General features: G+C 42.9%; 1 protein-coding gene across 2 annotated transcripts; it reads left to right on the top strand.

Annotated features, from left to right (window-relative positions):
• On the top strand, nt 1–26721 carry ASNS (asparagine synthetase (glutamine-hydrolyzing)). Of its 2 annotated transcripts, none has more exons than XM_019498084.2 (12): nt 1–105; nt 4410–4705; nt 8063–8300; nt 10182–10367; nt 10700–10801; nt 12489–12616; nt 15717–15843; nt 18335–18441; nt 21236–21336; nt 23739–23820; nt 24530–24685; nt 26413–26721. In XM_019498084.2, exons 1-12 carry the CDS (start codon nt 12–14, stop codon nt 26620–26622), a joined length of 1827 nt encoding a protein of 608 aa, XP_019353629.1. In that variant the 5' UTR covers nt 1–11; the 3' UTR covers nt 26623–26721. The 2 variants fall into 2 exon arrangements, with proteins under 2 accessions (XP_019353629.1, XP_059584959.1); XM_059728976.1 differs by lacking the exon at nt 1–105 and adding an exon at nt 327–417.
• The last annotated feature ends 70 nt before the right edge of the window (nt 26722–26791 follow it).

Consider the following 26791-nt stretch of genomic DNA (forward strand, 5'->3'; position numbering starts at 1 on the left):
CGCGCCGCCTGATGAAATCCAGCCCCGTGTTTCAGCAGCGCCGGGAGGAGGAGCCGGTCACTTCCCGGTCGGGACCAGCAGCGGATCGCTCCGGCTCACGCGGAGGTAGGGAAGGTGCTGGGGGACCCCGCGGGCGCAGCGCTGCGGCTCCGGCTGCCGCCCCAGCCCGCATGGCCCCAGCGCCTGGGCGGAGCGGGGGGCCGGCAGCCCGGCCATGTGCTCCCCCCAGCACGCACCAGGGATCCGGCGCTCTGCCGCGTTGCATCAGCCGGCGGCGGCGGGAGGCCGCTCGTGCTCGCTGGCTGCAAGGAGCGCGGCGGCGCCCGGGGGCGCGGGCCGCCTACCACCAAGGGGACTGCTGAGGATGCAGCAGCTGATTTCTTAGGACAAATGGGAGGAGGACAGAGTGGATCCCAGGTTAACAAGGAGGGAGCCGGAAGGGCACGGGGAGCAGGCACCACGGCCCCCTGAACGCTTGTGGGTGCCTTGAGCAACCTCTGCCCGGAGGGGGGCGGGCAGGCGCTGGGGAGGGTTTGTCCTGCCTCCGCTAGCACCTGGGGACCTGCTCCCCCCCAGGACGGAGAGAGCAGCAGGTGGAGGGTGGTTTCAGGTCCTGCCCGGCCTGGGCACTGGCCCAGCCACTGCATTCGGTTTTTGCAAAAATACTTTTGTTCCTGAGGTAGGAAGATAGCCTCCCCCCACCTTTCCTCCCCTCTCCCCCATCAGCCTGGAAATAGCCGAGAGCCCAGCAATGAATCCCGCAGCAGGGGTTGCTGTCATGCACAAAGTAAGTGGGGGAGGGGAGGGTATTAGAATCCAGTTGAATTAAAACTCTTGCTCATTAAGGATATGGGCATGCCCGAACAAAATAAGTGGAATGAGCTACCTCACATTTCCATGAGGTAAGCAAAGGGATGAATTTACAGCATGTCCAGTGCTCTGTAACAAGGGCTGCCATGCAAGCTCTTCACTTTTGTTAAACATGAAGCGGCTTCTCTCTGAAAATATGTGGAATGAGTTTTGTTTTATTTATTGCAGGATTAGAGTATGCATGTGGGCAGTGAGATGACAGCCAAAAAGTTGCCATCATATAGCACTTGTTCGCTGGAGGACTCTGCTTTTTCAGCCAGGGTTGATTAATGTAGATCGAGCCATACTCTAGGTCTAGACTAATCTCCTGTGTACAGAGGCTCAGTCCCTTGTGAATACTCTTGATGTGGCCCATGACTGTGCAGTCTGCTAAGAACATGAGGGGCAGAACAAAGCATAGAACATAAGTCCAAGAACATAAGTCTTGGACGGGTTTAAATGTAGTTTAAACCACAAGGCCAGGTGTAGACATTACACTTACTACTATAATTGATGGGAAACTGGTCTGTACCCATAACAGAACAGAAGCTCAGCACAGTAAACTGGTTTATACCTGTAACAACAGAATTTTGGAGCGCACAGACTGGACTAAAAATGGCAGAACCTGGTTTTAGATTTGCACCCTGACCCCAGAGGGCAAATGTGTGTTCTGTTCACAAGTGTCCAGATGCCCAAGCCAGTTTAGAAAGGTATAAACTGTTCAGTTTAAAGTGTCATGGAAAGTGACCAGCACATCCTGGTTTTTTTGTAACTGCACTGTGGGAGCCTATAGGGACATTTGAAAGTCCCTAAAGCAGGTGAAAACACTCTCTCCCATCCCCTTCTTGCCCAGAGGTATTCTGTAACAGGAGGGTGGTCAGGGTCACCGTGCTGTCCCTTGCCACCTCCTTTACCATGCCAAGGTGCCGACTCACACCCTCCAATTTTCCTGCCATGACTTTGATTTTATATATTTCTATAGGGAGGCTGCCTTCTGTCTTCTTGGCCACGGTTCTCCTGTCTTGGGTGTTCCGTACACCCCAGCTGTGCGTGGCTCCTACCACGCATGTACCACGCCCCAAGCCTCGCAGGTGTAACGGACATTGTTCTGTCTCTCTCTCCCTCTCTCTGTCTCCACGCCCCCTCTGGCACTTGTGTTCTCTGCAGCCCTGTCTCTCTCCATGCCCTCTCTCCGGGGCCACCTTAGTAATGCTGCCCTCTCTCCAGGGCTCACCGTGCCTGCACTGGGGCTTCTCAGCAGTGCCCCCTCTCCAGGGTTCCTCAGTAATGCTGTCCCCTTCTCTGGGGCTTCTCCACAATGCTGCCCCCTTCTTTGGGGTTGGGGTCTGTGCACCCCAAATGCTGCACCCTCACTGGCACTGGGGTCTCCACACCACTGTGAGTCCCCTATGAGGCCTCCCTCATCCCCTGATAGCTTCACCCAAACCACCAGTGACAAACTGCAACACAAACGCAAGCCCTTCAGCTATAACTTAAACAGAAGCTGCCTGGCCATAACAACGTTCAAGCCTACCGGGGATTCTTCATCTCACAGCAGTTACATGCTGCTCCTGCCTCAGGCTTCTCCTCTCTCCCAAGACAGAGAGCTCCTTCCCTCTTGCCTGCTGGTAGGGAACTACCTCTGGCCTTGCCCCTGGGCTTTATATGGGAGCCAGGCCCTGCCCCTTCTGGTCAGCGGACCTCCTCTGGTTGCCCCGGCAACCAACAGCTGGACTCATTACTCACTGCTAGGGCTCTTTCCCTAGCAGTTTTCTCCCTTCTTAGGAGCAGGGCACCTAAGTGTTCTGCGACATATGCCTTCTCCCCACCCCTTCCCCCCCTGCCTTTCCTCACTGCCTGGGGAAGCACCAGATCTGTTCCTGCCTGCATGGGGGCTAGGCACAGCTGGGGATGCCGACAGTGACAGCGTGGGAATGGACAGAGGGTTCATCTTTCTCATGCGGTGACTGAGCAGAGTGGGGGGAACTGTTTTCCAGCCACCCTGTGGCTACTGTCCCACCCCCAACTTGAGCCCAGCCCCAACTTGTCCCTGATGGCTCTGGAGCTTCCTTGCCCCTCAGCAGTAGAGAAAGCAGCAGCAGCAGCAAAGAAAGAAGCAGCAGGAGTTAGGGGAGGATGAAAGGGGCTGCCTCTGAGAGGCCTATTTGATACGCATACAGATGTGGGCATGAGCCCACACAGAAACTGTTAGTCTCCTTTGTTTCTAGAGGGGCTATGAAGTGTGCAGCAGCAGAATTCTTGGGACAGCTAATGCAAAAATAGAGACAGGAATGAGGGACACGTTAATAACAAGTCCTCCGGGGGGGGGGATACTAAGCAGAGTGCACTGCCGTGAGTCCAAGGAATCGGTGGACGTTGCCCAGCGGAATTCAGTCCAGAGACATGGACAGAGGGTCAGGAGGGTGACCCCACTGTCACCAGGGCACCTCTGGGGCACGGCCAGAGCCTCTTTCCCACGTCTGATCAGGAAGGGGAAGGGAGGGGGATTTTCATCTGCTTTAGGAACTTAAAAATGTCCATACTGGTAGGGGTGGAAGAGGCTGGGAGCAGGGGGTGCAGCCACCCCTGCAGTGAGGGTTGCTGTTGCTGCTGCCTTGAACTTCTGAAAATCCTGGATCCACCCCTTAACCTGTGTAAAAAGCTGTTCTGTATTCTTGAAGTTGTCAATAGCTTTTTTTGGTCACCTCAATCTGTTGCAAAATTTGCTTACACATAATCTGTAATTGTAATACACTCAGCAGTTCTATAGGGCATATTTCTTCTGGGATAAACCACAGCAGAACATCCATGACTCTTAGCTCTAAATAGTTTTGGTTGAACTGTCAACCTAAATGTGACATATGGGATTGACAGGTTTTAACTGCTGTATCAGATCATCCTGTCATCCTGTACTTTGGAATCTAAGTGTACTTGTGTAAGCAACCAACATTTACAGTATCTAAAATGGAACTTAAACCCAATTTTTTGGACTCTCAAAGGATACTAAAGTTATCCTTCTTCCAGGTGGACTAGACTGTTTATTTTTAATCAGCCCTATGTCAGTAGAGCCAACCTTTGTGGACTCAAGAGACCCCTCACTAGAGTCAAGGCACTGCTTAGAAAATGTCAGCTCTAAGTTTTCACTTGATTTTTGACTACCAAAAAATAATAGAGCAATTTCTTTGTTGCAAAGAACTCAGAAAGACCAAAACAGGTTAAAATGCTTCCTATTTGAAATCTCTGGGTTTATCTGGTGAAGGCAGGATAGATGTTCACTTTGTAGACTCAGTCAGAGATATATAGCATTTATCTTTTGACTTGTGTATTCCCCATCTAACAGTGATAACATTGCATGGCACTGTGGCATTCCTGAAAGGATCACAGGGTACCCCAGGGTACTACAGCACCCAGGTCATGAATCATTGGTCTACTAGAATGTTGGTTTTTTGTTTTTTTTTTGTAAGGCAGTGTTTGATTATCTGTGTTTAAGAAATGTAAATGTATCTGCTACGTAACTTGTCTAATAAGAATGTATTGTTTGATCATATGTCTGTTAACAGGGTCTCCATTTTTGGTAGCTGAGATACATCCCTTGTCAGATTACACGATGTGTGGCATTTGGGCCCTTTTTGGAAGTGATGAATGCCTTTCTGTCCAGTGTCTGAGTGCCATGAAAATAGCCCACAGAGGTCCTGATGCATTTCGCTTTGAAAATGTTAATGGCTTCACCAACTGTTGTTTTGGTTTCCACCGACTTGCAATTGTTGATCAGCTATATGGAATGCAGCCTATTCGAGTGAAGAAGTTTCCATATTTATGGCTATGTTACAATGGAGAAATCTACAATTTCAGAGAGGTAGAAAAAATAATTTGATCCATAGTACAGTACCTGAGTGGCAGTGAGTATTCAGAACTTGTCTAGAACATGGTGAGCTATAATGTCAGAAAAATAACCAAATAATTCATCTTTTGAAATAAATGAACTATATCAATTATTGCGTATGCATGAGCTGGGTTAAAATCTGTACAGTAGTCCATAAAAATTTCACACTGAAACATGACTGTGGATAAATAGCAAGAGGGAAAATAATTGCTAAGGAACTCTATTCTCATTTCAAGCTTCCCAGGGTGAGTACGTTGTCAATGCTTTATAATAAAGCATCATGAGCTGGAAAAAAAGTATAAAATTGTATTTAAAAAGTGAGCATCATCTAATATGTGGTATCTTATTTGCGGTGGGTTCTGTTGTATGGTGTTGTATCTATGTTTTCTATTTTATATTAGCATATTGGCTGAGATGGGACATGTCTCCAGTTTCAAAGTAAATGAACATTGCACAGATGATCTCAATGGGATGGGATTTCAAATGTATTTAGTTTTGTGAAGATGCCTATTGGAATTTTTTGAAGATATCTAAACAAGTGCCTTTGATCTCAATGGAGTTTGAGTATGTGTACCCCAGTTCCATGGCACTGTTTGGATGGGATGCTTTTGAGCATGCCCTTCTCACCTGTTTTCCATGCTGCAGTATGCTTGAGAGTGACTGGAAAAGGATATCTCCAGAGCAGCTTCTCCGCTTCATTCCTGGGTTTGGCATGTGCAGGCAGGAGTGGGTGGGCCAGGTGTTGTCAGGAGCAGTCTTTCCCAAGAGTGCCACCAAAGCTATGTAGACTCACCCTATATATCTCACCTGTGGAGGCACCTTTGAAAAACTACTAACGCTGTTAAGTTCCTAAATGCTTTCAAAGATCTGACACTTCCAATCCCAATATAGTATCTTCCTGACCTGGGGACTGTATTCAGTCCATCCAGGATGCTCAATGTGAAATGTACAATGAATAGGGGCCTATTCAAATCGCGATTTTGCACATCATAAAATTGGGCGATGTCCCCAAAATCCTCAGAAAAAAAACAAACCTTACTAACAAAATGCTGGCTGCCTGGTGGGAGTGTAGCCTGCTGTTGGGGAGCAGGCTGATGAAACAAGGGTAAGCAGGCAAGATGGGTGCTCCCCCTGGCCCTTGCCACTGATTAGCTAAGAGGGTTGCCTGTCATGCTGCCCTGCCCCTTTCCACCAATCAAGGACAGGGGGCAAAGCCATATGACAGACAGACCTCTCCAATCACCAGCAGGGGGTGGGGCCACCTCATGATAAGCCTGTGAAAAGGGCGGTTGACCCTACAATATGTGGGCGAAACTGGCTAGCCACCTCCTTAGTTGAGTAGACCCCTAATAATAAATAATATGTCTAAGTACTGCTAAAAAAAGTGACTTATTCTGTAATGCTTACACATTCAAACTCCTGCTGAGATCATTGGATGTTTGTGTATATGTAAGCAACATCTGTTGTGTGTGTGTACATGGGGTGAATTTTAACACTGTTATTCTCAATAGCATTTACAACTCCCTGCAATTCTATCACACTGCAGAACAAAGCAAGTATTAAAGACACAGTAACAGCAAATCTGAGAGATTGCTGAGTTCTGCAGTATGTCAAGGTCATTCTCAATAGCATTCAAAAATCAGACTCTGAACATGGACCCAGACTGGCAAAATTTGCGTTACCATTAATGGGAAATATATAATAATAGGTGCTTAGCCTATTAAAAATGGGGATCTGAACCCACATTTCCCTCCCCCAGTTGAGTGCCCTAATCACTAGGCTAAAGTCAGACTCCTTGCTTTCTTTCTGAACCCCAAGAGTCTTGTATTCTTGGTGGCCCAACTTCAGCAGGAAGTGTGGTAGGTGCTCCCATATAGCAGCCTATAGATGTGTGACAGGAGACTGGAGAGTCACCTCGCTGGGGTCACTCCCATGGAGTGCTGTAATCGCTGGGCTATTCTATGAAGTATGGTAGGTAGCAGAATCCCTGCCATAAGCCACATCTTAAAAATAGTGAGGGTCTGCATAGGCACCTAAACTCAGGAAGGGCATTGAAGCAATATGTACCTCTGTCTGTTTAGAGTCCAATATGCAGCCCTGAGTCAGGTGCCTAAGCTCCAGACAGGGGTGAGAATTCAAACACACCCCTGTGCTCAGTATTTCCTATTGAATAGGTGTAAGAGGTTCCCTGCTCAGCATGTAGGTTTTTGTGAATTGCCCTTCAGAGATGCTTAGATCCCCTTTGTCTGCATAGTAAGCCTTGGCTCCCCATTCAGCCTCCTTAATCGCCCAACAGGGAATGAGCACCTGATATTTAGGGATTGTGATGCTTAAGCTGGAGATACCAAAGGTGGCCCTCAGTATCTCAAGAGTGAAAACCAGACTTTCAGAAGTACTGAACATCTTCTTTTTCAATTTGGGAGCTGAGAATGCTCAGCACTTCTGAAAATCAGAGCCATATGTTTACACTTTTACATCCAGAAATTGAAATAAATGTACACAATTTAAAAGCACTTTTGAAAACATCCTTGAAAGCCACTTCTTTAAGGTTGCACAGGGAACCTGTGGGTAGTTGGGGAAAGAACTCTAAGCACAGCTGAAATAAAAGGGCTTTTGCATATAAAAATGTCAAACAGCTTTCAAACTCTTCTCCACTGGGTACTTCATATATCTTCTTGCATACAACACACATTTTCCCCCAAAATTAGCTCCCCCCAAATTGGGGTGCATGTATTAAGCGGGGAAGTTGATTTTTCTGACTACAATAGAAGTACCCTGCTTAGATTCCTGCTTCACACTGTAGCAGCTATGATACTACTATTCAGGCAGCTGAGGGAGTCAATTGACTTAATGGCTTATTGTTCTCCCCAGGTGTTAACAATTGTCTCTCCCTTTTCATAACCATGATGTTCCACTTACCAAACTCACCTTTTTAGGGTAATTTTGCTATGTGTTAGTTGCTCCTGGTCTTTCTCCTCCTATTTCACAGTCTTGGAAACTTTAGCTCTTTTCAAAATCATAGCTCTACCCATGCAGACCACTTGTGATCATTTAGGGTTTCAGCTTTTGTTGAAGAAGAAAAGGAGGGTGAGTCAGCTGAAGATTAGGCTCTGTCCCTGCCTTTTGCAGCCATAACTTGGAAAAAAATAATTCTTCATTCTGACATTCAAAAACAAGATGTGTATTATAATTTGGGGCGTATTTTGTGCAAGAATATAGTATATTCTCTTGTTAACTACAAGCAGATAAATGTGTGTCTGTTTTTGTTTAAAGTAAAAAATGAATGCAGTCAGTGAATGTTAATCTTTTCTTTCTAATAATTTTCCTTAGTTGAAAAAACAGTTTGGATTTGAATTTCAAACTTTAGTGGATGGCGAGGTGATTCTTCATCTATATAGCAGAGGAGGAATAGAGGAAACAGCGTCCATGCTAGATGGTGTCTTTGCATTCATTCTGCTGGATACTGCAAACAGAAAAGTGTTTCTGGGAAGAGATACTTACGGAGTGAGGCCATTGTTTAAAGTGCTGACTGAAGATGGATTTTTGGGTGTTTGCTCGGAAGCAAAAGGTAAAATCTGTAAAATGTAGGCTTTGCTGTTACAAGGTCTGGGAGGAAAGCTGCTTTCTCTTGATAATCCTTAGGAGAGGCACACTTAAGTGAGTAGCAAGGCAATTAATAATGGTATCTAATCAGTCAGCCTAAAATGTAAAAATTGGCTGCTCTTATAAATGGAACTTAATTTGCACATCTAAAGAATACGTGGACTTAAAAATTGGCTAAGTTGTCTTTTATAATGCCTAAAACCATTTATCTGCTTTTTGTTGGTTTGACGTCAAGTATGATTGTTTCTGAAATCAGAAATAAATTTGAAGTCTATATTTAACTGTTAATTGGGACTCGGGAGTCAAAGTTGCAGTAGATTTGTGTCTGTGTGAGGTCAGAATTTGGTCGTGGAGATTCTCATTGAATTCTGATTTTCATTCAGAGGGGCATCCATTTTTTATGGCTGGAGACTCTTTTTTGGAAGTTTGATATCCTGAATGATTTTTCCACCACTTCTTTTTGTAGAAAAATCAAATTTGGGGACCATAGACATTAACTTAGTTGAACACTACTAAATTGAAGTAGGGAAGGAGTTCATCTGAATAACATACAAGTCATTCTCTTTTCTACTCGTTTATGCTGCTGTTGGTTATTGGCATCCACATTAAGTTCACTGTTTTTATGGTTTGGATCTCATTAGACTCAGTTCTGCAACTTTGCTTTGTGAGTTAAAAATACTGTAGGGATTACTGCAATACTAAAGGATTACAGGAGTGATGTTACAATTCACTTCTGACAAAGCTGAGATACATTTATTTTGGAATTGATCAAACTGCATCCAGATGATTATCTGATGCTATATTACATTTCAGGTTTTTCAAAATGCTTCCTTTAATTTCTTCAGAAGTGGCAGCTAGGAGGCAAATAAAATATGGCCATTGACAATTTACTGCAAGGCTGATCTGCAGCCTGCACTAGAAACGCCATGAGCAGGGTGAGAGTCTATCATTTATTAAATATGAAAGTTCTAAATTAATATAGCTAATTTATTTTAATATACTAAAGCAATGACTTTGGCCACTTGGCGATATTATAAATCTTTTGTTACTTTTAATATGTAAATTGTGCCTTTCAGGCTCTCATAAGTAGTCATAATCATCAATTAAAAATGAGTGCTAGTCAAATTTTACTATGTGCTGCACAGGAGTCTGACATTGCTCCTGGGAGATGAGACATGGGCTTAGACCATCTTGAGATGAGGAGGGGAGTTGAACTTCTGTTCCAAACTTCCTGGATAAGTTCTCTAGGCACGAGTATATTTTATAAAACAAGGATGCTGCCACCTGGTTTTGTAAAAGAAAACTTCAAGTGCCTACCTTCAGGAGGCCTCTGTGTATCCCCGAGTAAAGCACTTAAGTCCCTCAAATGAGAGGGATTTCAAGCACACCACTTCCCTAAGTGTTTTTATCAACTACCTTTAAGTGGGTCCCCACCAAGTATACAGACCCCTTGGAAGCTCAGTCTGAGGTTCCTACCAATCTCCATTTGCTGTATAGATAGCATATGCACATTAGTCAGAGTTCTGGATTCCTCTTCAGAGTCCAGGAGCTTAAAGTTTGGCCCTGTGGTGTCTATACTGCTTGTATTTACCACACACTGCTTCTGCTTTAACAGCCCCATCTATAGTTCATAGAATTCCTGCAACAGAGGAGTCCTCAAACATTATGGTATCTCCCTATCTTTGTGCCAGCTAGCAAAGGATCACATTTGGAATGTTTGTTATACAACTAATTTATAATCTGGAAAGGAATATTTCATGCCTGATTCTAAGCATATTGCTGTTAGAGGCATTGCTACTTGCATAGAAACTCTTGACATTTCCTTACTTTGTTTTCTTATCTGTAGGTCTTATGAACTTAAAGCACTCGATGTCGTCTTGTCCTAAAGTGGAGCCGTTTCTTCCGGGACACTACGAAGTGTTGGATTTAAAACCATCTGGTAAAATTGCGTCAGTGGAAGTGGTAAAATTTCACAGTTGTAAAGATGAACCTCTGCATGCTGCCTATGATACAGTGGAAAATTTGCCTTCAGGTAACATAGCAAAGCAAAAATAAATGTACATAAACACATTTAAAATGTAATCAGAATACCCCATTATTTAATCATTTTGGTAAATATGTTACTTGGATTGTTTGGTATAATTAGTATTACTTGGAAGAAAGTAGAAAAGCTTTCTGTAAGGGAAGGACTTCATATCTTGGGCTGTCTTTGTACCAGCTGCTTCTGAATATATTGGGACTTGTACATCCTTGCCTGAAATCCATTTGATAACAAATGACTTGGATTCAACCAAGTTAGAACTGTCAGTAAAGTCATAACAAAACATCTTATTGGATGTTTTCCTGTTTTACCTTTTTCAACAGGTTTTGAGCTTGAAACTGTAAAAAGCAACATTCGGATTCTGTTTGAAAATGCTGTTAGGAAACGTCTGATGTCTCACAGAAGAATTGGTTCTCTTCTGTCAGGTAAATAGCAGGACTTTCAGCCCTTATACTTATTTTTGCCACCTAAAAAGTGTTTATTTACTATGGTTTGTCAGTGTTCTATCTACAATTATAGGAATGCTAATTTACCTTTTCTGTTACAATGTTCATCAGAAATCTGAAGTATTTTTTTTGAAAATTGTCATCTTTATAGAGCCTCACTAAGTTGTTGAGCTGCGGTCTTTTTGACTGAATGACCATTTTTCATCAAGAAGAAATGCAGTCATAACGTTCTATTCAATCCATTTCCCCAACATACTCTTAAAAATGAAGGAATGTCAAGCTCCATGTGAGAGCAAAGCTAGGAACAGATGTTGCTTTTCTCCTTGGACAACCTATGTTTGCATTTGTCCCAGGATTGGCACAAACACACACATCGCTCTCTTCTGGTCAGGATGTAGTGAGTAGCTAAATGCATTGCTTCCTTTCTGCCATTGATTCAGTGATGCAATCCTGGGATAACGATACAGATGCACTGTACTATGTTGTACTGTAAACTGTTAGTACTTCTTGTCCTGACAACGGAAATGAACATTTGAATGATTGCACTTTGTCCCAGTGTTTGTCCCACTTTGTTTTAGCCTTGGGTCTGACATTTCATTTTTTTTATTTGTAAAATTACTGACAATCAGAGTTGTAGTAGGCTGTGCAGATAGGCATCCATGGCTTAATCAGATGCACTTACCATGTACCCAGTGAGATGCATGTTTGAATGAAATAGCAGCTGTTATGCAGAGCGAATAGCTGAAGCCCTAGGGGGTGGGGTGCAGAAATAGGTGAAATATTTCAGACAAAATGTTTTTGCCAAAAAATGGAAAAAAATAGTTTTGTGTTGTCTGCATAAAATATTTGGGGCAAAAAAGAAAGAAACCTTTAGGAAAGTCAAAATATCTGGTGATGTTATTATAACATTTACTTTTTTAAAATTTGAAATGAGGTTTCAGTACCAAATTTATATAAATGTAATTTAAAACATTTTATAATTTAATGGGGAAAACACTGAAAATGGAGTCAAAGTCTTCATTTGCTGTCAAACTAAGAGCCTTGGTTGATCCAGAACTAATTTCTAGGAGGGTGGGCTAGTTCAGCCAGCAAACTGAGCAATTAATTATTCTCACAACCTGTAAACAAAAAATAAATTTATCAGAGGTATATCATAGAAAATTAGAGTTGGAAGGGATTATCTAGTTCAACCCCCTGCTCAAAGCAGGACTGTCTCCATCTATATCATCCCAGCCAAGGCTTTGCCCAGCTAGGTCTTAAAAACCTCCAAGGAGGTATATGGAATCATAAGCATCAAGTGGATGAAGAAATCACTTTCATAATGGAAATGACATGGAGGGTCAGTCCAATCTTAAAAGGTTGGACATGGAGAATATTTTAAAATCTTTTAAAAATCACTGTTCTACCTTCCCTTTATGTATATTAAAGAAGAATTTCTGTCAAGCTTGCTGGACATCACGTTGCATTAATAATTTCTACTACAAATGTTCCACTGAAATTGTACAACGTCAACTTTATCTTTTAAGGCTGTATTTCACACTCATGAATATATCATATATTTTAAGTTAATACAGCCTTTAAGTAATAAGGCTGCCTTAAATCATTTTTTTGTTGTACAGATATCAGTGCCTTAAAACAATAATAAAATAAATTATTTTGTTGGTAGGAGGGTTAGATTCCAGCTTGGTTGCTGCAATGCTCCTGAAGCTGATGAAAGAATCAAACATCACATACCCCTTACAAACCTTTGCAATTGGTATGGAAGACAGTCCTGATTTACTGGCTGCCAGAAAGGTATGGTGAATAATTTTTTTTTTTTTTTCAGTTTACACTGTAGCATGATCAATGTAACTCTATATTTTAGTATGATCACTGCTTTTGCATTTGCATTATGGAAGCTAAAACAAAAAAAATTCTCTTCATGGCCTACTGGTAGCTCCTAATACTGGGGGGAGGTCCCCCAGGAGCTGATTGGGCTGACGGGGGGGGAGGCCTGAGCATGTGCACATGTGTTTGTGCTCTTCCTCATGCGAAAGTCTGTGGAGGGAGGGGAAAAGGCCATGGAGGCGGAAGGTAAAGAGGCTGGAACTGGCACTGGGGAAGGATCGGGCTTAGGGCCAGGGTCCACTGCACCTGTGCGGCTGCCCCTTTTCCCATGTAAGGGGTCATTGCCTGGTGCCAGTGTCCACTGCCCCCCAGCCCTGCACTGGCTCTGGCTGCCTCCCTGCACTGGCCCCAGTCCAGTCCCAGCCTGCACTGCCTGGAGGGGCCCAGAGCTGGAGTGGGGCCAGCCTTGGCTGTGCTGCCAGGCTGGAGAAAATGGAGCCTCCGGGACCCCCGCCCCGCCCTGCCTAAGCCGTCTCCAGTGGCTCTTGCAGTCGCAGTGCTGAGGACACATGCCCCCCCAGTGTTTGCACAGGGCAAGGGCAGGCTGCACCTGCAAGGCGAGCTCTGCCTGCTCCATGGTTCTGTGCCTCACTACAGCCTTTGAAAGAGGGCACGGTGCCATGTGTGCCCCGCAGCTGGGCAGGTCGGGCAGTGAGGCACATGGCGCTGTGCTGCGCCACTTTCAAAGACTGCAAGGCATGGAGCAGGCAGAACCCGGCTTACCTCACAACTGCAGCCTGCCCTTGCCCTGTGCAAAGACTGGGGCCTTGACTCTCTGGCACTATGACTCTGCAGGCACCACTGGGCTCCGCTTGTTCCACAACCTGGCCCGGCTGGGGCTCCATTCACTGTGAATGGGGCCCTGACCAGGCCAGGTCGTGGTGCAATCGGAGCCCAGTGGTTCGTACAAGGATGCAGCACTGGGGAGCCAAGCAGTTGGGGGAACGTGCCGCCCCTCCCCCGGCTACCCTACTGTGTGCGCAGTGGCGGGAGCCGCTGGGCTCCAATTGCACTGTGAATGGGGGTCCGTCCGGGCTGGGTCATGGGACAATCCCTACAGTGCAGCGGACAGGGGTGGGGCTGAATGATTTGCCCCTGCCCCTCGCCTGCTCCCTTCTGCACTGTGGGGGTCTTGATCTCCCTCCCCAAGAAGAAATCTTACTGACCTGCATGTGCCTGCTGTGGTAGGCCAGCTGCGAGCCCCCCCCCCCCGCTGCAGAAGCCTGTGGTTGGGTTGCCTGGCGGCAAACCTGGAAGTGCCACTGGCACTTCTCTCGGGGGTGCACGGCCAATCTCAGGGGGTGCACGTGCACTCAGGTGCACCTCCTACACATTGCCAATGATTCTCTCAATAGTTCTCTCTCTTGGATGGATCCCAAGTTTGATGTAATATTAAGTTTACACAGCTTTGGCTTTGCTTCTTAGTTAAATCTTGCAGCATCAAGAGCTTTGGCTTTATTTGAAAGACCTTTCTGTGACCAAGGCTACTAATGCATCATCACCAAAAAGACCATGGCTAAGTTCAAACAGTTAAAAAGCCCAAGGCTGAATCAGTTCAATCTTTGCAGTTGAGTCTAAGCTGTGTAGATTACAATGATAAGCAAGTGAACAGATATTCACTTTTTTGTTTCTGGAAATGCAGCCACATGCCTGCAACAGCCCAGGTCAAGCCAGGGTATACTAGAGCAGTGGTTCTCAACCTTTTTTGTACTGGGACCTATTTGCAAAGATCAATGGCTTGTCCCAACCCACACCACCCTGGCCCTGCCAGTGTCTGACCCATAATGCTTTCCGCCCGCCCCCCAGTCACAGCCTTGGTGCCCGGACACCCAGCCACCTTCCATCGGTGTGGTGTGAGCAGGCACCTGCCCCTCTCCCCCACTCCCATCCCCTCCACACGCGCGCACACACATACACACCTGCACACACCACCTCCTCCACCCCAACAGTTCTCAAGCCCCGGCCCTCCAACCCCCACTTTCCATACACTTACCATCATCTGGTTGCTGGGGCTGCTCCTATCACCCTGCTGGCTGCGTGCTGGCCATAGCACAAGCAACCCCTTGCAGGCTGGAATGCTGCCAGCTTGCAAGGGGAAACCCGTGCTTTTGTGCATTTTTCTGACACTTGCTCCTGACCCTTTGAAATATTCTTGTGACCCCCTTTTGGGTTACGACCCATGGTTTGAGAAACACTGCATTAGAGCACACCTCCTTGCTTAGCTGGGGCTAGTCTACCCACCCTGCGATGTGGCAGTTTGGGACTGGGATGCTGTGGGACTGAGTTAAATTTGGACCTGGAGGGGATCTGGGACAGAAGTTCAATAAACCAATTTAATCTAAATCAGTTCAGTCTGATATTACATCTATCCAGGTTTATCCTAAACTAGTTTCAGCCATTTTGAAAACCGGTCCAAATCTGTAACACAACAGAAGTTCAGTGCACATAAACCACTTTCAATCACATTTACCAGTGTATTTGTAATTTCTGCCCGTAGCCCATGTGTCAAAGGTGCAGCAACTCTGCCTACATCTGTGGCCAAGTCTTAGGATAAATGACTAACATCTACATCCTGGAAGAAATGTGTATGGGGTATCTAATTTTGCTCTTGCAAATGTATTAGTTACCTCCAATTTAATTAGCAATTAATTGGTTGAATCTAAGGGCCTCAGACTTAAGTGTAGATACCTTTTGAGGGAATCATGCTGTCTTTTGGACTGTTCAGCACTTAAAATCAAATACCTTGACTACTTATGTCCATTACAAGTCCCATTGCACTTTGGGAAGTGTCAGCATTGGAATTTAGTATAGTGAGAACTTTTGTTTTGCTTATCAAATTTCCTACTATAAGTTCCAGTAGATAGCATAGTGTTGTCCCAGTTTCACCTAAGTCATCATGGTAAGAGTTTGTTGAAAAAGAGACTGGGCATTTATGATGTGCCGTATATATTTGTAAAGTGTTTTCAGTTGAAATCATTCCATTTTTGTAAACTGTCATTGTAAACAGGTAGCAGCTCATATTGGCAGTGAACATCATGAAGTAATATTTAATTCTGAAGAAGGCATTCAGGCATTACAAGAGGTTATTTTTTCCTTGGAAACCTATGACATTACAACAGTAAGAGCTTCAGTAGGTAAGATTTGTAATAATATTATTATTATTAAGTATTGATAGCTTTATGTGCGCACGTTATCCTCATAGACCATTTAATGGTCAGAGAAACCAGTTTTATTTCCAATTCTACTGCTGCTTCAGTATTAGACAATGGGCAAGTTATTCAATTTCTTTGTACTTCACTTTATCTATAAAGAGATGTATGGTTATGTTTCTGAGGCTTTGAGGTCCTTAAATGGAAGAAATATATTAATAGATTTTGAGTCCACATTAGGTTTCCTACTCTACTGTTACTCAGCTTGTGGTTCTTGGCCTCTAACAATGGTGGGGAGGAATTGAAAATTTTATTACAGCCTAATTAAAGACAACTGTACCGCTCCTCTCTCTGCACCCCCATAAATTCTAATGCCAGGCATTCTTTGTTAACTGTTAGAAATACATGCAGAAACAAGTTTTACATAGGTTTATTGCTATTAATTTGGTATGTATTTACTCTTACATTAACTGTAAAAGTGAGGTAGTTGTGAACATTTTTACTGTGAAGGGTTGTGAACCTGAAGAGATTTGAGGAACACTGATCTAGCCTGAACTCCTGTATAACACAAACAACAGAATTTTATCCAGGACTCCTGTTTTGAGTGTAACAACTTGTTTTAACTATTGTACATACCTCCAAGGAAAGTCACCAAGGACTACAAAACAAAAGGAAATTTTCCTGGATGGTTGACATTTTACAATAAGCAATACCATATTTACTTGCATATTACACAGCTTTCCTCCCAAAATCAGCCCTTCAAAATTGTGGGGAGGCTAGTTTTAATTTACCTTAAGCAGGGAAGCTAGTTTTCATTTGTTGGAATAGAAGCAGGGGGATGCTATGCTCCAATGGCTGACACTTCTTTCTGCTTCAGCAGGCAGCAGAGGTGGGGTCTGTTGGTAACCTTCTCACAGCCGTAGCTATTGTTTGAGCACTGTAGCTTGTGCTGAAGTAGCAATTTTTTGCTGGCTGAGGTTGAGGGAGCTATATTATCTTGATGAGGCTTGTTGTGTAGAAACAACACTTTAATTATTTATCGTAACTTACATAAAGAACAATCTACAGTAAAGAAGTAGCAGTCTTGCTACTCCCCTTCCAAGGGTCCTGCCATACCAGGAAGTTCCTGCTGCTTCACCCAGATATCTTCTGGGATGCCACACTTCCTGAGTGTCACATGTTTGGACATGGATGTGGGAAAAAATCTTTTTTTCCCCCTACATTATGCTTCCAAAAAACGGTGTCTGTCATATTTTGGGGCATGTGGTATGCAAGAAAATATGGTATTCAGAGTTTGACCTGTTTTTAAAATTTCTTTTCTAGATACTTTTGTTTGCACATGGGTATTATTTAATATGCCAGTGAAGTGGAACCCAGTAAAATAAATGTCTAAAAAATAATACACTTTTTGTTACAAAGCCAAATTATGTAAAATAACTTCAGAAAAGTGGGCAAGTTCTTGGCAACTGTCAATCCTCTGAATCATGATGTATGCACAAGAGGTCTATATGACCATCACACCAAAACCTTCAGCATGTACACTTAGGCAAGAGTATGGAAGTGGAGGCTACCCTAGTCCTACCATCTTCTCTTTCGTCCATCAAGACAGAGTCGAAAGGCCAGGCCAAGTCCAGATGTTCAGTGCCTCAATGGCTGTAGCTTCTACCAGTGAACAACAAATTAGAGCTGCTGCTGACTGCCTAACGCCTCCACAAGCGCGCATTTTCTGTCAGGGTGATGCCCCTTTCTCCAATCAAGGAGTACCCACAAAGCAGTTTTAAGGAGCCCTAGACTTGCCTTACTCTGGAGGTTGCAACACTGTAGTATTTTATTCGAGCTACCGTGCCACAAGTATGTTGCCACCACCCCTTCAGTCAGATGCAGTTTATGGGGTGAAATAAATTTATTAAAAATCATATATTAAGGAAGTTTGAAAAACAGTAAGATTTGTATCATTTTAGTTCAAAAAGTGAAGTTTACATATTTATTACTTCTGTGGATTAATCTTAACTCGTAAGCCTGTTATCATTCTTATATTTCCTACAACTGTAAGCCTGTATTGAGAAAATCACTTCTATTCACAACAGGGCTTAAGCTTAATTGTGTGTATGTGTTTAAATTCTGTTAAATCCATAGGATTTATATATATGCTCAAGTACTTTCTCAGATTGAGATCACATATTTCACTCCAACTATTTGTGCTTTAAGGCTGGTTGCAGGAGTGTACACAAACAAACAAATGGCTTTGTATCATAAATAGGTATAAAGGTATGCAGTTAGTAATATTATTCTGACAGTGAAAACCAGAAAGAAATGCCCTTTTTGTGTATTTTAGCTTTTTCTTACCATAAATTAATATGAAAAGAAACATTTTGATTTAGCATATTAAATATTGTCTATTTACAATTATAGAAGCAATTGAAACATTTTGTGTAGTTATAACTTGATTATAATGACTTCATTATTTTGTTTTCAGGTATGTATCTAGTTTCAAAATACATACGCAAGAAAACAGACAGTGTTGTCCTTTTCTCAGGAGAAGGCTCAGATGAACTGGCACAAGGATATATCTACTTCCATAAGGTAAATTACAGTATTTTTTCACACATGTAAAAAAATAGTTTTGTTTGTGCGTGCATCAGAAATAGTACCTAATGTTTTTCTGTTGTTGGTACTTTTCATTTGTAAGTGAATAATTTTTAAAATGAATGCTTGAAGTAGTTTCTAAAACTTTTATCTTGCAAATACTGCTTCTTGCGTAGTTCTGTATTTGACTAATTCAACAAAACTGAAATATGTAAGTTTTAAGAGGATATCGCATATCCTGTCTAGAATCTAGGTATTGCCTTTACCTCAATTTTCTTTTTTAGAGATCATCAGTTACCTTTTTTTTTGGCAATATTTTTAATGTGAATAGGAAAAAAACCCCATACTTTAAAGAAAAATTTAGGTTGGTTAAAGTGCCAGATGGAGACTGAAGGGCAGAACCTCAGCAGATATAAAATGTCACAGCTCCACTGACATTGAGGCTATGACAGCTTGCTCCAGCAGGGGATATGAGACAAATTTCTCCCTTCTCCTATAGCAACAGTAGGGTGCTCTGCCTACTGTCCTGATGATGCAGAGACTATTTCTGAGAGAGATTCAGGCATCTCACTGTTCAGTTTCATAGTAGCTAGGGTCAGGAGGGACCTGAACAGATCATCTAGCCTGACCCCCTGCCACAGGCAGGAATGAATGCTGGGTTCACGAGACAAGTGATCATCCAACCTCCTCTTGAATTTGCCCAAGGTAGGGGCGAGGACCACTTCCCTGGGAAGTTGGTTCCAGATTTTGGCCACCCTAACTGTAAAATACTGCCTTCTGATCGCTAACCTAAATCTATTTTCCATCAGCTTATTACCATTGGTCCTTGTCACCCCAGGTGGTGCTGGGGAGAAAAGGACTCTACCTATTTGCTGTTGATCTCCCCTGATGAGTTTGTAGGCAGCCACCAGGTCCCCTCTCATCCTCCTTTTGCTGTGGCTGAACAGGTTCAGGTCCCTCAGTCTCTCCTTGTAGGGCCTGTCCTGCTGCCCTCACCAAGCAGGTGGCCCTCCTCTGAACCCTCTCCAGGCTGGCCACATCCCTCTTGAAGTGCGGCGCCCAGTACTGGACACAGTACTCCAACTGCGGCCTGACCAAAGTCGCATAGAGGGGGAGTATCACCTCTCTGGACTGGCTTGAGACGCACCTTTGGATGCATGACAATGTATGGCTGGCCTTGCTGGTTGCGGTCTGGCATTGGCAGCTCATGTTCATCTTGGAGTCAGTAATGACTCCAAGATCCCCTTCTGCCTCTGTGCTTTCAAGAAGGGAACTCCCCAGCCTGTATGTATGCTGTGGGTTCCTTCTCCCAAGGTGCAGCACCCTGCATTTGTCTGCGTTAAACCCCATCCTATGCTCATCTGCCCACTTTTTAGTCTGTCTAAATCTAGTTGCAGCCTCTCTCTCCCTTCAAGTGTGTCCACCTCGCCCCACATCTTAGTGTCATCAGCAAACTTGGACAGCGTGCTTTCTACCCCCTCGTCCAAGTTGCTGATGAAGATGTTAAACAATGCGGGCCCGAGGACTGAGCCCTGGGGGACCCCACTGCTCACATCTCGCCAGGTTGAGTACAACCCGTCCAGCACTACTCTCAGTTCTTGATATTTATTCTGGGATTGAAGTGTGAAGCTAAGAAACTATGTAGGTTTACACTTATTGTGAATTTGACCTGATCCTTTTATACTTTTTAGATAGCATCTGTCATTGAGCTCATCTTGATTTATGGTGAAAATTGTAGTAGTAACAGACGTGCAATTTTTATGTAAAATTTTAAATTCAGCATCCCCATTTACATGCTCCAAGAATTTAATAATGTGTTTGAAGACTGGTCATTTTATACTCCTGTTTTCCTGTTCCAGGATTACTTATGCCTTACACAGTTTCCTAGGATGGTGTTGTGTGGCAGTCTTTAGTGTATTCTCAATAGAACATGATGTAGCTCTTGGGAAATATACAAAAGCTCAAAGTCTAGGTGTGGGGTCTGAAAAGGCATTGGTATATGAACATATAAGTTTTGTGTGTGTATTTGTTTGTATGTCTGAGTGAGGAAGGTAGCAGAAAAAGAGTCCTAACAAACAGGCTACTATACTCATTTATTTAGAATTTTTTAAAACTGATCTGGCTTGTGCTTTAAATCTGTGCAGATCAATGTACTGTGATCACTGGAAATCCACTTAGGACCATATGTATAAAAGTAGGGCTGCAAGAGACCTCACAAAATCATCTAGTTCAGTTCCTAGCTCAAGGCAGGATCATCCCTGACTAAACCATCCCACCCAAGTGTCTGTCTAACCTGCTTTTGAAAGTTTCCAAACATGGAAATGTCACGACTTCTCTAGGTAGCCTGTTCAAATGCCTGACCATTCTCATAGTCATAAGGCGCCTATACACTTGTAGGGGAGGCTGCTTCAATGTGCTGTAATTACAGCGCGTTGGAGCAGACTCAATTAATCGAGTCTACTGGAGCGTGGTAATTACCACACTCCCGCAGAATAAAATGTCACGTGTATCAGCATCGCTGGGCTGAAAAATGACAGCAGAAGTGCTTGAACTTAAGTTTGTATGACGAGCTTTAGTTAAAGCACCCCCGCCACCATTTTTCAGCACGGGGACGCTGATACATATGGTGCTGTGGGTGCTTTAATTAAAGTGCATCCTCTCTCCTCCTCTCACAGCAGGTCTATAAATGCCTGTGAAGTTCCTCCTAATCTCTAGCCTAAATAACAGGAAGCATTTGAATTGCCAGTACTTTTTTTTTTTTTATGGCATATGCATACAATACTCTTTACAGGCTCCCTCTCCTGAAGAATCTGCGGAAGAGAGCGAGAGGCTTCTGAGAGAGCTCTACCTGTTTGATGTTCTTCGTGCAGACAGAACTACTGCAGCTCATGGGTAAGGCATAGCTCAGGTACCTGAATGCCTTGGTTCCAGGTGGGATTCAAGAACCCAAGCAAGACTATATTTTAAAGAAGCAAAGACCCAATCATTGGATTGTTTCTTTGCACACAGGGTTAAATACTACTCTCCATATTCTTACGTTTATAAATCAGTGTATTTTAAGGGATGAATTCTAGTTTCATTGATGTGAATGAGAAATTTGCTACTGATATGAGAGGAGGACCCAGTATTTAACCAATGAAAAAGCACTGATGCTTCAGCCAGATGAGGTGCTGCTTCTGAACAGCAGTCAGCTTTTTTGCTCAAGATGAAGTTTAGACAAAAGATCAATCACCTCGGGTAGGAATAAATACTGATGACTGTGCTGAAGCCTGGAGAGTCGAATGAGCTTATGTACAAAGATTAAATTGGACTTTTATCCTGAAGGAATTTGGATAATAACATTTAGGGTATTGTGTGTAATTGGTCCTATTAAAACTGCACTCAAAAGCTGCTGTCTGGATGATTTATCCAGGAAAGCCTTTCTCTCAGTTTTAATTTTTTTTATGTGAAATTATATTAGCAAATCAAGTATTTCAGGAGTATATGATCTCAGGGATAATATACCACATTTTAAAAACTAATGAGAGTATTTAGATAAAGGTGGATTGTGTAAATGTTTGTATATTTTTTTGGATCTCTTGCATGGACAAGAAGAATATATTGAAACTGCCAGAGAAAAGCATATTACATAGAGAGATGGGATTTAAAAAAATTGGTACAGTGGTTACCAAATATGGGGGAGTGATTTTGTTAAGTTGCTGCTTATGAAATTAATACTAAACTATTCTATTTTGAGACTTAATGCCATTCTCTCTATTATCTGGTGTATTAACATACAAAAGGAATGGATACAGACAGCTGAATAAAAATTAGGAGAGTAAGCAGCAGCTCAGTCAGTGGGATGTAAAGGACAGGTATGTGGCTCAAGCAGAGGACTTGGGTCAAAAAAAGATCTGCCTTCCCTTAGCTCTGCTTTGTGCCTGGGTAACTTTGGACAAGTCACTTGATATCCTTTGCTTTAGTTTCCCATTTTAACACAGTAAGGATACAGTAGAACTAGTATTTGCATTGCATTTTTTTCTGGATGAAATTGTTTTCATACGTACGGTTGTTTTAATTCACACAGTTAAGGGAGAGCTGTCGTCACCTATTCCTTTTTGATATGCCAAAGGATATTGCTGTATAAAATATTTGGAAAGTCAAGGTGCCATCTTGAACTATTTACATTTAGGTGTGATGTGACATAGGAATAACAGACAATAGGGAGAGGATGGGTGATGGAGGAGGGGAGGCACCGCACCTTTGACTGTATCAGCTATGGAAAATAAAGTTCTCATTAAATGAAAATAATTTTGTCTGAAACTGATGTCTTATCTCAGTCAGTGTGCAGGAGGGGAAATTCAGTCTCTGCACTTGACACAGTACTGCATAGTGGCAGGGGACGTATACAGAACTATGACTTTTTTTTTTTGCTTGGGTACTAAACATTATAAAATTGGAATGCACCATATTTTACTGTTTTATATTTTCACTTGACTTCAGTGGTGCTCCAGTCAGCCTAACCCACCTAGGTTAATGTTGTTAGTCACTTTAAACTAACATGTCTCTCAGAAAGTGGACAAGTGGCTGGTATTGAGTCTTGTAACTCAAAGCAAAGTTCCCATTGACTCATTTGTTGCCTTAAATATTAATTATCAGAAATGGTATCAATATTCTCTCAGACATGTCATCTAGAAGCAGAAAGGTCTCAGTTATTCTTCATGTGGAATTCCCATAGAATTTTGAATAAAAGTACTGCAGGATGGCTTCAAATATCTGTCTTTAATTCTTGATATGTTTGAAAGCCACACCCACTTGTACTTTTAGGCATAACGTTCTAGATTACATACTATCTTAGAAATTTTCATTTTTTCCCCCGTGGACACCTAACTGTTTCTACATAGATTTTTTTGGATATTTGGATTTTTTTTTTTATTTATATGGATGAACAGACATTGATTTGAGGATATGGGATCTGCAGTGGAAATTTCAGGGATCTGTGTGATATAACAAGTTTTCCAGCAGATGGCACCATATATAATAACATAGTTTTGGATTTTCTTTAATTGAGGGATACTGTGTATGTAAGGAACCCAGTTGTCTTTATTGTTGAATTAAGTGAAAATAATGTTATGGACATAGACAAAATATTTAGAAATAAAGCATTTAACTCCTGTCATGCACAGTAAATGTAGCTGGAGAGTTGTGGATTTTCCAGTTATGGAACTTATAAGACAGCATGTCTTGTTGTTGACAGACTAGTTTGTTGTATTATATTTTCTAATATAATTCATTGTTCTTAATTTTTTTTTCAGTCTTGAATTGAGAGTCCCATTTCTGGATCACCGGTTTACTTTTTATTACCTATCCCTGCCAGCAGAACTGAGAATCCCAAAGGTATACAAAACAATAGAAAATCAGCTTGGAAATTAAGGTTCTGATCCAGCAAAGTATTGAAGCATGTAGAACCATAGCAGGATGGGGCAGCTCCATGTCTGGACTCCCATTTCCTGGCAGTCCCGGTGGCGGTGGCTCCTTCTGGCTGGTGCCAGTGGCCCTATCCCTGGCCCTTTGGAGACCACCTGGGACCCATGGGCAGTAGCAGTGGGGAAAAAGCAGGATCTGGGGGCTGCTCTGGGGCTGCCTTGCATCTCCTCCCTGCCACCACCAGGACTGCCTCTTGGCCCTTATGCCTGGTGGGGCAGTAGGGAGGATCTGCAGGGCAGCCCTGGTGCCCATGCCTGCTCCCCACCTGCCCATGGCCCATCCCTCGTAGGGAGATTTGGTGAGCTGTTGCACCAGGGGGTGGGTATTGACCTGGCCTGCGACAGCTCCCCAAACCTCCCTATGTGGCCTGGAGGCCCAAATAAGTGTCCATCCCTATGTTAAACTTAAGTAGTCCTATCATCTTTATTAGTCTGTTCACATGTTTAAAGCTGAGCATATGAGATGGTGTTTTGCTGGATCGGTAGCCAGTGGCCTTTTTCAAATGGACTTCAAAAAGGAAAGATCCATTTAAAAAATCTGGTCCTTACTCACTGGCCTGTGGAGTGGATCATGCTTTAAACCCTGCTTTTCAAGGCATTGATATGCTTTTTGTCAACAGAATGGAATTGAAAAATATCTTTTGAGAGAGTCCTTTCAGGATTCCAACTTGCTTCCTAAAGAGATACTCTGGAGACCCAAAGAAGCCTTCAGTGATGGTTTAACCTCTGTCAAGAAGTCATGGTTTTCAATTCTCCAGGACTATATTGATCAGCAGGTACAGTAGCGTACCCTTGCACTCTAACTGTGAAACGTATTGCAAATATATTGACTGCTTCAGCCAACAAGCTGCAGTTTGTTCAGTTTAGAAAATATATCTTTAATTTTAGTGCTGAAATTTTTAAATTAATGTTTGCTTTAGTATATTGCAGGAGCAAGATTGATTTTAAAAATCAATCATCATGCTTCAGGCTGTAAAAACTACCCAAATACATTTTAAATAGAGATTGGCATGGTAATATATTAGAAGGAAAGAGATGATAAAAGCTTATGAAAATGGCTATGTAAGAATCTTAATATTATTAAAGTAAGTGAAGGAAGCTGTATTGCAAGTATACATGCGAATTTATATAGGTATATATGTTACAGGGCATGCTTCTGAGTTGAATGTGGCACAGGTGCTATAGTTTACATAAACAATTCATACTTGCTTTACCTTGGCTCCCAGCTGATGAATCTGTTCAGTGTTGATATTTGATATCCACCTCTATAACATAGCCAGACTCTTCAGAACTCAAACCTCTTGTTACAGTGTCAGACAGTATAATTGCAATTATGATGGTTTTGCATCAAGAATAATTGCCTCAGCAATGCAAAAAATACAAAATGGAGGTAATTACTAGTAGGGAGATGCAATGGGCACTTTATTCTGTCAGTGCACAGATGAGCTACTCATTCATCAGGTCATACAATAGAGAATTCAATCCAAATCACCTTTGAGGGTGTTGGGGCAGCTTGCTCCCTCAGTACTTACCAGGAAAAATAGTTCTGGCAGTATTATCTCTGGAGAAGCTCTAGTTATATCACTGTTCTGTTCAACAAGAGGTTCTGCAGGATGGGGAGGACAACTTTATTTTATGGTAGAGCCCAACTAATGGAAAGCCCTTGGAGATCACCTGAAGCTGTGTACCCTCTACTGTCAATTCCAGTAGTCTAATTAAGGTGGCGTGACTAGAGAAGCCCCAGGCACCAACTTTGACAGGGGGAAATAACAGCTGCCACAGCAGCCTCACAGCCATGGTAGCAGCCACTGTCCCTGTGTGTTGCCACTGCTAGGGGCACCCAGCTGCTCTGTTACACTTCTGGTCAACTCTGCTCTGTAGGCCAGCTGGCTCCTTGCCCCTGTTGGAGTGGGGAGATTACAAGTGAATTGTATCTCGGCTCCCAAATTATTGCCACCGAGAACTTGCAGGCTGAATGGGACCAGAACTGGATGGGAACTGAGGTTAATATACAATCAGAACAAGAAACCTATCACCTGGTAGAAAACTGCATAACTGGAACTTGCTCAAAACAGTTCCAGTTAATTCACAATAGCTTTTCTTGATGTGGGATAGAAGTCTAAATATTGATAATATGACAGGAAAAAATGAAGAGAGACTTGTGTAAGTTAATTGGGGAAAAAGAACCTGGTATTAACATGAATAAGCATGGACTATATAAGCAAAAGACACACCACACACACAAACAAATATTCAGCAAATGGAGAGACAGGACTACAATTATTTCAGGGGCAGCCATGCACAGATATCTTGTGATAGAAACTCACCTCTTAGGAAGCTTTTTAATCTGTTGCTGTAACAGACAACTTTAATAAAATGTGGAATGTAATGTTAGACCTTATCCCCTGAAATGAGTTGGCACTACTTCCACTTGAAGCTAATGATCTGATAAAAAATTTATAAAGCAACTGCAGTTTAACTTGGATTTCCCTTGTGTCTGTAGGTTGATGACCTTCTGTTGGAAAAAGCAGCTGAGAAATTTCCTTTCAATCCACCTAAAACTAAAGAAGGCTATTACTATCGCCAGATCTTTGAAAAGCACTACCCGGGGCAAAGTGACTGGCTTCCCCATTATTGGATGCCAAGATGGATTAAGGCTACTGATCCTTCTGCTCGCACATTGAAGCATTACAAGTCAACCGCTCAAGAATAGGCTTTCTAGTAATTCCAGAACAGAAATGACTAGTTTTCAAGTGGCCCTATTTTCTGTAAGAAGCCAGCCATGCAAGCCAATAAAAGTTTTTAAAGAATACTGAAATTTTGACATTGGTGTTGGAGATGAAAGAGCAGGGGTGGGGAAAATATGGCCTGTGGGCCAGATC

Source organism: Alligator mississippiensis, chromosome 5, assembly GCF_030867095.1.
Source record: "Alligator mississippiensis isolate rAllMis1 chromosome 5, rAllMis1, whole genome shotgun sequence".
NCBI classification, from domain to species: Eukaryota; Metazoa; Chordata; order Crocodylia; family Alligatoridae; genus Alligator; species Alligator mississippiensis.